General features: G+C 42.8%; 2 protein-coding genes across 4 annotated transcripts in view; both read right to left on the bottom strand.

Moving 5' to 3' along the window:
• Positions 1-5923, bottom strand: part of HTRA1 (HtrA serine peptidase 1) — a 50736-nt gene extending 44813 nt beyond the window's left edge. The window contains exon 1 of the mRNA XM_024216988.2: positions 5156-5923. Coding sequence (XP_024072756.2) covers positions 5156-5612 — 457 coding nt within the window. The 5' untranslated portion in view covers positions 5613-5923. The remainder of the gene's footprint in view (positions 1-5155) is intronic.
• A 2256-nt stretch (positions 5924-8179) lies between these two features.
• PLEKHA1 (pleckstrin homology domain containing A1) overlaps positions 8180-11022 on the bottom strand; it is an 80943-nt gene continuing 78100 nt past the window's right edge. For 2 of the 3 annotated variants that reach the window (XM_024216983.3, XM_024216984.3), the window contains exon 13: positions 10353-10666. In XM_024216983.3, coding sequence (XP_024072751.1) covers positions 10444-10666 — 223 coding nt within the window. In that variant the 3' untranslated portion in view covers positions 10353-10443. Of the gene's footprint in view, positions 10667-11022 lie in introns of all 3 variants that reach the window. The other variant, XM_024216982.3, reaches the window with a different exon arrangement.

Here is an 11022-nt window from a genome sequence, read left to right as displayed (position 1 = left end):
TATATAAGAAAAAGCCCCAAATATCGGGACTGTCCCTATAAACTCGGGACATCTGGTCACCCTAGTCCTAATGTTCCAGAACAAGGGCTGTTAGAAAAGGGTTAATATTTTTTACAACATTCACAAGAAAGTTTCTATCCTTCCCACTAGATGCAAATGTTAAAAACAATCCTAATTTTTCAAAACTTTATGCTGTACCCTCATAAGAATGTCAAGCAAGGATACAAAATTGTGTGAGATGCTGTCAGCCTTGTGCCTTTTCCCTACGAATGCCTGTAACTGTATAATGGGAGAAACAACAGCAAAAAGAAAAATGATATTGTGTGTATGAAATAGAATATCAGAACCCAGAGAAAGGCTAGTACAGATGCAAGTTATGCAGCATTGTGTCCCAAGACTCCTGGGACAAGTAAAGAATATTTATAACAGCCAGGGAACCAAAAGATAGGACGTACAAAATTAAGTACATTTCATTTTTTCCTGATGCTGGTCCATGTACCGAGACCAAGAGGTGAGCAGGTTTTCTGATCTGAGGACCTTTCGTGGAGAACAAGACAGAGCTAGTAATTTCATATCCCACAAAACTAAAGATGGGATAGAATTTCCTACATGCTTTCCTGGGAAATAACTGGTGGAGAAGTTGTTCTGTATGGTCAGCAGCTGCATATCTTCAGATGACAAAGAAAAAGGGGATTTTGAACATAGTACTTGACTGTTTGCACTATGGATTGTTTTATATCAGTTGTTAAAATGACCCAATATTATGTAAAATGTTTTTGTATTTTCTGAATTTGAAGGAAACTTTTACACACCTACTGCTCTGTTTCCTTATGCAATTCAAGATATACTCAGTACATTTATTCTGCAAATAAAAGACATGAATCCGATGAAGTGGGGTTTAGCCCACGCAAGCTTATGCGCAAATAAATTTGTTAGTCTTTAAGATGCCACAAGTACTCCTGTTCTTTTTGCGGATACAGACTAACACGGCTGCTACTCTGAAATAAAAGATTGTTATCGAATTTCTCCCTCTCCTAATTTTATAGTTAGGAAACCCAACTTCATTGGGTATGAATAAAAAAAACCTCCTTGTTAGAAATGGGATTGAAAAAAAAACAAAAACAAAGCCATAGCTAAAAGTTTTACAAGTCATGCAGTAGGCAATGCTAGAAGCCTCCCTCCCTTCTCGCCTGCCTACTCCCGGTTTTTTACATTTGAAACATTTTTTGCTTGCAACAACATTTGCTCTGTACCAGGGATGAGATGTCACACAACTGGTCTGCTTTTCCAGCACCTCCCTTTTGTTCTCATTGATACAGACATCAAACAAAGCACTAATCAGAGGTGCTACAGGAGCAGAATGATGATCATTTCTGGATATTTGACTTTTTTTTTTTAATTTACCTAAAAAGTTAATTTTTAGATTTTCTACTGAAAATGTAAGACTATGAATTGAATGAGTCAATTCAGGGTTATGCAGAGAAAGCATAAGCAACAGCAGAGTTGTATTTCTCTAGTGCTCAAACACAGCCCAAATTCTGTGACCATTCTGCAAAAAGATCATGAGACAACAATATTGTTTTCATGAATTGAGATCTAAAATCAAAGGCTTATATTCTACTGAGGAAATGAAAGCTTTGAGTGTTTGCTGATGTTAACTGGTTGAGATAGTTCTATTAGAATACAGTATAGCTTTTAAATTTAGAAGTACAAAACTCAGATCTCACTTTTCCGCATGTGTATCAAATATGATGCTCCTGGACCATTAAAGTAAGATTTGTATAACCACTGTATTTATATCACTCACTTCTGAAACCCGTATCACTCACTTCTGAAACTCAACACCTATTCCACAGAAGTTTTTCACTCAGAGCTGGAATAGACATGCACTGAGCCACATAGATATTCTTTTACTGGACAGGAAAGAGTAAAACATTCAAACAGTTGCAGATGTTTCTGTGGAGAAAGATGATGAAAAGTTTCTGCAAGCTTTTTATCAGAATGATTGACCTCAAGGGGAACAGCAGCTGAATCACTAAACATGACTAATATTTTAGAAACTGAGCCATATATTTTATCCTATTTTTTGTATACAACTCCCAAAAGTGATGGGTAGTTTGGAAGGGATATAAATCCTTATGATCCAGGGTTTAACAATCACTAACTGTAGGTGATTAAGATGAAACCTTCCAGAGGAATGGGGGGACAGATTATCCCACTCCTGCCTAAGGATGGGTTTGGAGGAGATGCTGCATATTCCTTTGAAGCGTATGGTACTGGCCACTGTTAGAGACTTGAAACTAGACTACATGGACTATAGGTCTGAATCAGTATGGCAATTCCATGTACAAGAGTATAATACAGTTCTGTAACTTCATTATGTGTTTCTTACTGTTATTTATATGTAAGACCCTACCAAATTCACAGCCATGAAAAACACGTCACGGACCATGAAATCTGGTCTTCCATGTGAAATCTGTATAGTGTAATATAAAAGCACACAAAAAAAAACAGATTTCACAGGGGAGATCAGCGTTTCTCAAATTGGGGGTCCTGACCCAAAAGGAAGTTGCAGAGGGATCACAAAGTCATGGTATTGCCACCCTTACTTTTGCACGGCCTTCAGAACTGGGCAGCTGGAGAGTGGCGGCTGTTAGCCGGGCGCCCAGCTCTGAAGGCAATACCCCATCAGCAGCAGTGCAGAAGTAAGGGTGGCGATACCATACCATGCCACCCTTACTTCTGTGCTGCTGCCTTCAGAGCTGAGCCCTCAGTGAGCAGCCGCCAAGCTCTGAAGGCAGCAGCACAGAAGTAAGAGTGGCATGGTATGGTATTTCCACCCTTACTTCTGCGCTGCTGTTGGCGGGGCTCTGCCTTCAGAGCTGGGGTCTCAGCCAGCAGCCGCCACTTTCTAGCTGCCCAGCTCTGAAGGCAGCGCCGCCACCAGCAGAAGTGCAGAAGTAAGAGTAGCAGAACCGCAACCCCCTCTACAATAATCTTGTGGCCCCCGCACCTCCCCCCAACTTCTTTTTGGATCAGGACCCCTACAATTACAACACCGTGAAATTTCAAGTTTAAATAGCTGAAATCATGAAATTTATTATTTTTTAAATCCTATGACCGTGAAATTGACCAAAATGGACTGTGAATTTGGTAGGGCCCATTTATATGAGAACATAATGCTATTACCGTTTTTATCCTGATATTATATGTGAGGAGAGTTCACTTCAGTATACATGATCAGTGAACTGCTCAAATTTACACAACTCTACCTTGGAATACATTTAACTATACCTAACAAAACTAATTTAAAACCCATCATATTTTTGTCATGGGAAAAATAATCTCATTAAACTACAAATACATATTCACTTCCCCTAATTTGTCAGATTCAATTAGCATAGCCATAAATACTTATAAACAATACCAAGGAGAAAACATTATGCCTCTTCATTATTATGTGCACTGTTACTTGTATTGCGCTGATCCTGTGTTCCTTTTGAAGAGAATTTAGAAAGTCGACCTAGCATGCTTTTAGGTTTATATTTTTCCCACTCCCACCTAAATGTATTATTACTAAAAAGAACAAGATAAAACATCTGATGAGATGGCTGGCAGCAGCTCACTGCTTGCTCTGTTGTCACGGACATATTGCATTCATTTAGTATTACCTGGTTTTACAACAGAAGCCGCCAACTTAGAATTTTTTATTACATTTTCCATGACATCTCTTCATGAAAGAGTACCCAGTTATAAACCCCCTCACCAGTATTTCTCAGAACCTACATCAGGCAATACAATTTCATTCAGATAAAATTTATTTTATCTAGTTTTAAAGGATGTGGGGTTAATTTTACTTTATTTTAAGTGGCACATAAAAACAATTTTCCCTGTTACTTTGCATACTAAAAATATTGCATTCTTGCCCTAGTTTCTGAACAAACTTGAAAGCCAAATATCAGTCAAGGACAACCCTTTCCTCTGGTCCTCTTCTAATAGTGCATATATAATTAAATTAACTTATTTTACCACCAAGGTGGCTGCATTTCAGTGGTACAATCCTCCTGTAGAAATTATATACTAATTTATAAAGCACTTAGAGACCCTTCAGGATGAAAGTTACTACTCAATATTGACAGTTCCCTGCAGCATGATGACGACCATAACAATAGATAAACTGGGAAAATCTCAGTCTTGTCTCAGAGATTTCCCAACTCCTCCATACTAATTGAGTGGGTGGCTAAAACCTTTTCACTCCCACTCACCCAGGTATGTAAACTACAACTGGAAGAGGAAGCCACTTCAAGAGCAGAAGATCACCTCTTCCCCTCACCCAAAAATTGTAAAGAATGTTATTTACAATTGTTTTAAGTTCTCAGCTGCTGAGAATTATAGTTTATTTGCTAGTTTTCGTTTTGCTGCAAACCCTACAGAAGTGCATATGTGAAAAAAAGTCTGTATGGTCATTTTTAAAGGCAGGCTGTGTTGAGCAGCCACCTGTTATAAAACCAGGTTTGAAGTCTCCATTAGGACCAGTCCACTGTATCAGGCTGAATGGCCACTGAATGGTTTGAAATACAGACTCCCGGAAACCACAGACTACAAAAGACCCCTGGATTAACACCGTGTGCCTTTCGGGTGAGAGCTTCAAAATCGAGTTCGACAAGGCCATTCCCGAGCGAAGGGTCTTGCTCTGGAATCCTTGACCAAGTCTTGAGACCTGAACATTCAGAGCCTCGTTTATCTCCTTTACATGCGCCAATGTATTGGGCACCTACCCAGTCATCAGTGCGATCAATGGCGGTATCAGAGGTGACACTGCTAGCCGTTGTTAACGGGGGAACTAACAAGATGATAACGCTTAAACGAGCAGGAGCAGGCACCTGGTTCCTTTCCTTGCTGGCCGAGTCCTCAGCAAGCTTTGGGCGCTGCCCAGACGGAGGTGCCCAACACAGCAACCAAACAACCGAGCCTTACAGGGCAACGAGGTTCGTTTGCTGTCAGCGGAGCTGATTTCAGGCCGGGGGCTCACTACAGAGCTCGGGATCAGAGCGGCCATCAGCCCGGGTAATACCCATTGGATTAGCTTTGTTTAACGCCCAAGGGAATCCCAGCCCTCGCTCCCCCCGGCCCGCATCCCCCTGCCGGCTCTTACCCTGGCCGCAGGCGCCCCGCTGGATGGCGATGACCGGCGGCTGCTGCAGGCGCTCGGAGCGCCGGCTGGCCGCTCGCAGCTGGCACAGGTTGCCGTAGGTCCTGGCGTCGCTGCCGCACACGGGCTCGCCGCTGGTGCAGACGCAGAGCCCGGCTTTGGCTCGCCTCCTCACCGTGGCCGTCGCCGCCACCCCCCCGCCGGGCGGGAGCCGGCACTGGAGCCCCTCTCCGCAGGGCGGCTCCCCGGCGGGCCCGCCGCAGGGCTCGCCCTCCTGGGCCGCGCACACCAGGCAGCAGCCGCAGGCGTCCAGCGCCTCTCCGCCCGCGCAGTCGGCGGGCGCGGCGGGGCAGCGCGCCCGGTCGCAGCGCTCGGGGCAGCCGGCAGCCGGCTCAGCCGCGCCGCCGGGGAGCAGCAGCAGCAGGCAGCAGCCGCCTGCCCAGCTCAGCCACAGCAGCATCCTGGCCAGGGGACCCCGAGAGCCGCCCGGAGCAGAGGCTGATGCAGCCCCCAAGATGCTCAGCGGCGTGCGGAGCCCAGCAGCGCCGGGCTGCCAAGCGGCTGAAACCCGAGCCCCGCTCTGCAGCAGCAGCAGCAGCAGGGGGAGCGGTGCAAAGGGCAAAGGGGTCCCCCCCAGGCGAGCGCTGCACGGAGGAGACTGGGCAGAGCTCACCGCCAGCCGGAGCTGCACCAAGCACAAGCCAGGACTTAGCGGCTGGGCTGGAGAAGCGGCCAGGAGCGCGAGCTGGGCTGGGGCGTGCGGCGAGAGAGGGTCACTGGAGGGGAGGGGCCCGGCTGGGGCTGCCTTATAAACAGGCTAGCCTGGAAAGAAGCTGCGTGCGTGGAAAGCGGCCCATTGGTTTGCACGGCCTGGGAGGGGAGGGGGAGTTTGGAAGGGCAGCAGTTTTCCCAAGCTGGCGGGTGACGGTGGAAAAAAGGGGCGGGCGGGGTGGAGGTGAGTGGGACACAGGGCAGAAGGTAGGGGTGAGACAACACTACCAGGGGGCGAGGTACTTTGCAAATCGCAAGGCGGGAAAAGGAGGGCGGAGGGCAGAGCCTGGCCGCGTTCATTTATGACCCAGACATAGTTCAGTATCGTGCCAAGCATTAGAAAGTGTCAGAGACAAAAAGGAGTAGAAATAAATTAATTTCCACCCTAGCAAAAGGTTAACAAGAGGGTGCCAGAGCAATAGACTGCAACATTTCTTAACAACATTATTTAGATTAGCTAAGAATGATCTCACATTTTTCACTTGGGAGCCATACTACCAGCTAGGGCAGGGGTAGGCAACCTATGGCACGGGTGCCGAAGGCGGCACGGGAGCGGATTTTCAGTGGCACTCACACTGCCCAGGTCGTGGCCACCGGTCCGGGAGCTCTGCATTTTAAGTGAAGCTTCTTAAACATTTTAAAAACCTTATTTACTTTACAGACAACAATAGTTTAGTTATATATTATAGACTTATAGAAAGAGACCTTCTAAAAACGTTAAAATGTATTACTAGCACGCAAAACCTTAAATTAGAGTGAATAAATGAAGACTCGGCACACCTCTTCTGAAAGGTTGCCGACCCCTGAGCTAGGGACTATAGGGAAGGGCAGCCTGTACAAAGGACAGGAAGGCCTTGGGCTGGTTTGTAAATACTGTCTCTCTTTTATACAGAAATTACCAGCCTACACAGCAGAGAAGATTGCTAAATAAATGTACAATTATTAACTCCTTATTACAACCAAGGATACCAGACCACTGCACAAACTATTGGAGAGACATCATCACTGATAAGTTGGGGGCATCATTACTGTAATGGGAAATAAATATACACACTTACCCAAAGATCCTTCCCCTGCATCGGGCTTGCCCATGCTTGATGGCTGGGACTGACTAGACTGCAGTGGAGTTTCAAACAGTCCTGGGTCATGGCATTGCTAAACCCCCTGGTCACATATCCCCACATCGTCTTCCTCATCCTCCTCGCTATTGAAGCTAGGGGCCTGTGACCCAGACTCCTTGATGTATCCACAGTGGTCTGCGGGGTGGTGGTGGGATCCCCGACAAGTACGACATGCAGCTCTTTGTAAAAGTGACTGGTCTGCGGCTCAGCACAGGATTGACTATTGGTCTCCCTAGTCTGATATGCCTGTTACAGTTCCTTTGCTTTCACATGGCACTGTTGCTGGTCCTTGTCCTGCCCCTTCTCCTGCATTCCTGGTGCAATATGCTCATATATGTCCACATTTCTACAGCTGGTCTGTAACTGTGCTTGCACAACCTCTTCTTCCCACAGGCCCAGGAGATCCAATATTCTGTCTACTACAAACTAGAGCACGTCTGGAGTGTGCAGTTGCACACAATGGAGAGCTGCTAGTTGTGCTCACCAAGCTGAACAATCAGGAAAAGTCATTTCAAAAATGTCTGGGGCTTTAAAGGGGTGTGCGGCCCTCCAGTCTCTGTGACCCCTGACCAGCGGAGTTCACAGTTGCGACCAGAGCAGTGTTCGTCGTTATGGCACAGCTGCTGGAGGACTGTTCGAGTTGACCTAAGTAACAGTGTTTACCCATGCGCTGTATCAACCTGAATACACTGACCATGGCTCAACACCGCTCAGGGAGGTGGTGTTACTGCACTGCAGTAACAGAGCATTTACATCAGTAGGAAACAAATTTAAGCATAGAAACATGCACAACTAGGTCAACACAAGGCAGCTTATGTTGACCTAACTTTATAGTGTAGACCGGGCCTCAGTCTACCACCTACAAACTGATGGGTTGATAGAGTGATTTTACTGTACCTTGAAGTCAGTGCTCCAGCAATTCGTTAAGACAGATGCTAAAGATTTGGGGCCAGTATACCTTACTACTTGAAGCCATTAGAGTGCTCAATCAATCAAACATGGAAGAATGAAACAGAAGATGCAATGTATCAAAGGAGAAGAAATAATTTTACTCTTATGTTAAGATGTATCCTTTTGTGGTAAATGGTACAATAAAAAAATGTCAACAGTTCTTTTAAGTTATCAAACTGATTTATTGACAATTTAAATGTGACATATTTACAGGAAATAGCACTGGTTCTAAAATAATTTAACAATTTTTATAGATTATAAAAGTACTGATAAATAGGAGACCCTGACAATTACCAACCACAAATATATTTTCCTATGCTACTGAACTACAACAGTAGTTCTAATTTTAACAAGTCCCATAATGGAGCTGCTTTACCTCCACCTCATACATAAAATTGCCAATACCAAAATATAGTAAAATGAACATGCAGTGCCAAAGCTGTACCAGAGCAAGTGATTTTAAATGTGAGAACTATTTGAATTGAAATATTTTTTACTAGTGTCTCCCACAGTGTGTACTTGTGAAAAATAAGCTTTCAAAGAACCGTTGTCTTATTTTGATACAAGTTAAAAACTACACTACTTGTTTAGACTGCCACAATAATTTCCAACCCTGCACTAGCTTTCATGTGATGTTGAAGAGTAAAATGAAAAAGTGTAATTTACAAATACTATTGCCTAAAAACAGTGGTTAGCTTACGGATTAAAAAATTGAAGATGGTGATGTAATGGTTTTGAAACTAGTTAATATTTAATTCTCGCATTACACCAATTACTCTATCCTTGGATCAACAAGTTACTGTGGAAAAACCCTCTCTCTCAGGTCATAAGTCAGTTTGGAAGCTGGAGAGAAGATGGACTTTTCTGATATGTAATTGTTAAGTTCCAGACGACGAACAGTATTGCAACACTGGGAAATGTGAATCACAATAAGCAGCAGCATATGAAATTTGTGGGGTTGGTGGTTGTTTTTTTTTTGGTTACAGCAAACATTTTTAAAACCTATGAAACCAGTACATGCTCAAGCTAATCAAATATTTGAAATGTAAAAGTTCTTAGATCTTTTGTTTGCATCACTGAAGCCCATAACAATGTAACAAATATTCAGTTTTATAAAAATCACATATTGCACAGCTAGTAGATGCAATACCAGCATGCTGGTATCCCTAGCATAAGATTTTCTATTTTAAATAATTGTTTTGAACTATGTTACTCAAAATAATTTCACCCCAAGGTTCAAAACCATGTAAATAAGGTCTGTGTACACATCGAATCTCAAAATGTTTAAAAAGATGAGAAAAAACACAGGCACTTTAATAGATTATTAGTGCACCAAAATTACAGGCCACAATTGCATGACTATAAACAGTTCAGTACCAGTTTTGACATCAAACTAAATAAATGAGGTCTTTCACTGATCCAAATATAGAAACAAGAACTGTTCACAAAGCACTGATAGGAAAAAGGATCTCTCAAAAAAGTAATCCTAAACAATATGTTTAGACATTTAATACAAAGTAATTGCAGCAAAGCTTAATGTAATGCAATATAAAACTGGTTTACTTCAAAGGTGTAAGATGTAGTAGTCTGATTTCCCTCCCCCCATCCAAAACACCATTGTAGGTGGTCCATTAAAATCAAATGTGCAAAAAAATTACAATTCACCTTTAGGAGAGCATCAAAAATAGGTTTAATGTTCAAAATAGCATCATTATTCTAATGTGAATTTTACAGCACCATATACTTAGAATTCTAAGGGAGCTTAGAATTCTTAGTCTGGTAATATTTCAGCTGACAATGTTGATCTGATAGGAACGAAAGACTTTTTGTGCATATCCCAGTATCTGAAAAAGTCATAAAATTTTGAAAAGAGGAGAGAAATAATTCTCACATATGCGTAAAGTCTTAATCTGGTTTATAATGAAATTAAATAATCACATTTGTAGGCATTACATTTTCTATAGTATAGCATTAAAATATTGAATGTAATTTTAGGTTTGCCAAATTGAGGGTAAAGAGTTGCTGGTACCTTATTTACTGGCAGCAGTACATATCTGAATCATGTAGTTTGGCCCCTTCCTATTATAAAAGTGATTTATTATCAGGCTGTGAGAAAAAGCAGGTCTATTTCTGACCCTAATTTGAAGGCAGTATATAATTATTTAAATATATATAATTATATATGCGTGTACTGTGTATACACATACTTATGTATATACACACATACATAAAATCAGTGTTCCATTCTCTTTGTTCTTTCTTCCTAAAATCTTCTTTGGCTACAAGTCTGACCAAGGAAATTAGAGGACCAAACAGATGGATCATTCTCCAAACACTTCCATTATTACACGTCACTGACTGGAAGGCTTGCATCATCCAGATCCACTGGGCCAGGATCCTGTTCCTGAGTGCCATTTTTACTTTGAGGTTCCAATAGGCCCTGTACAGTCACTTTGGAAGCTGGTTCTCTTGGAGGGACAGCCTGGACCTTGAAGTTCCCTGGCTTGGCCTTGGTAAAAGATTCGTGAAATCCTCGCTTCTCCAAGGCAAGGCGTTTGGCGTTAAGGTTTGAGACCAGAGCGTTGTTGTGAGAGGCTGTGGAATGTGAGGTGGCTGCGGTGTTGGCAAAATAGAAAGCATAGCTGGATTCTGAAGAAGAGCTGGAATGCTCCTGTAAAAGGATAAGTGTTTGTCAGATAGAGTCAGTCATTAATGGCATGTTAGTAACTCAGTTCCAGACTTTACTCTGTAAACCAAGAAAACAGAAAAAAACAAAGCAAAGCATCAGCCATGGCAGCAGGAAGTGGGTGCTTTCCCAAGGCAGTGCATTTTTAAATGTGAGCTCACAGCTGTATGTGATAGCAAACATCCATTTCCGCTGAAGAAACTAAGTTATGTTCCTGAAGTCAAGCTTGGCAGCTCTTTACATTTTGATACAAGAGTCTAGCAAGCCCAAACTGATTTTTTTACTAATATGTTTAATGACAATTAAATTGTGTTTGTTTTCAATACATGTTAAAGCTCACA

This window comes from Terrapene carolina, unplaced genomic scaffold (assembly GCF_002925995.2).
Source record: "Terrapene carolina triunguis isolate 2854851 unplaced genomic scaffold, T_m_triunguis-2.0 Scaffold95, whole genome shotgun sequence".
Taxonomy (NCBI): Eukaryota; Metazoa; Chordata; order Testudines; family Emydidae; genus Terrapene; species Terrapene triunguis.
This window is presented reverse-complemented; position numbering and strand designations above follow the sequence as displayed.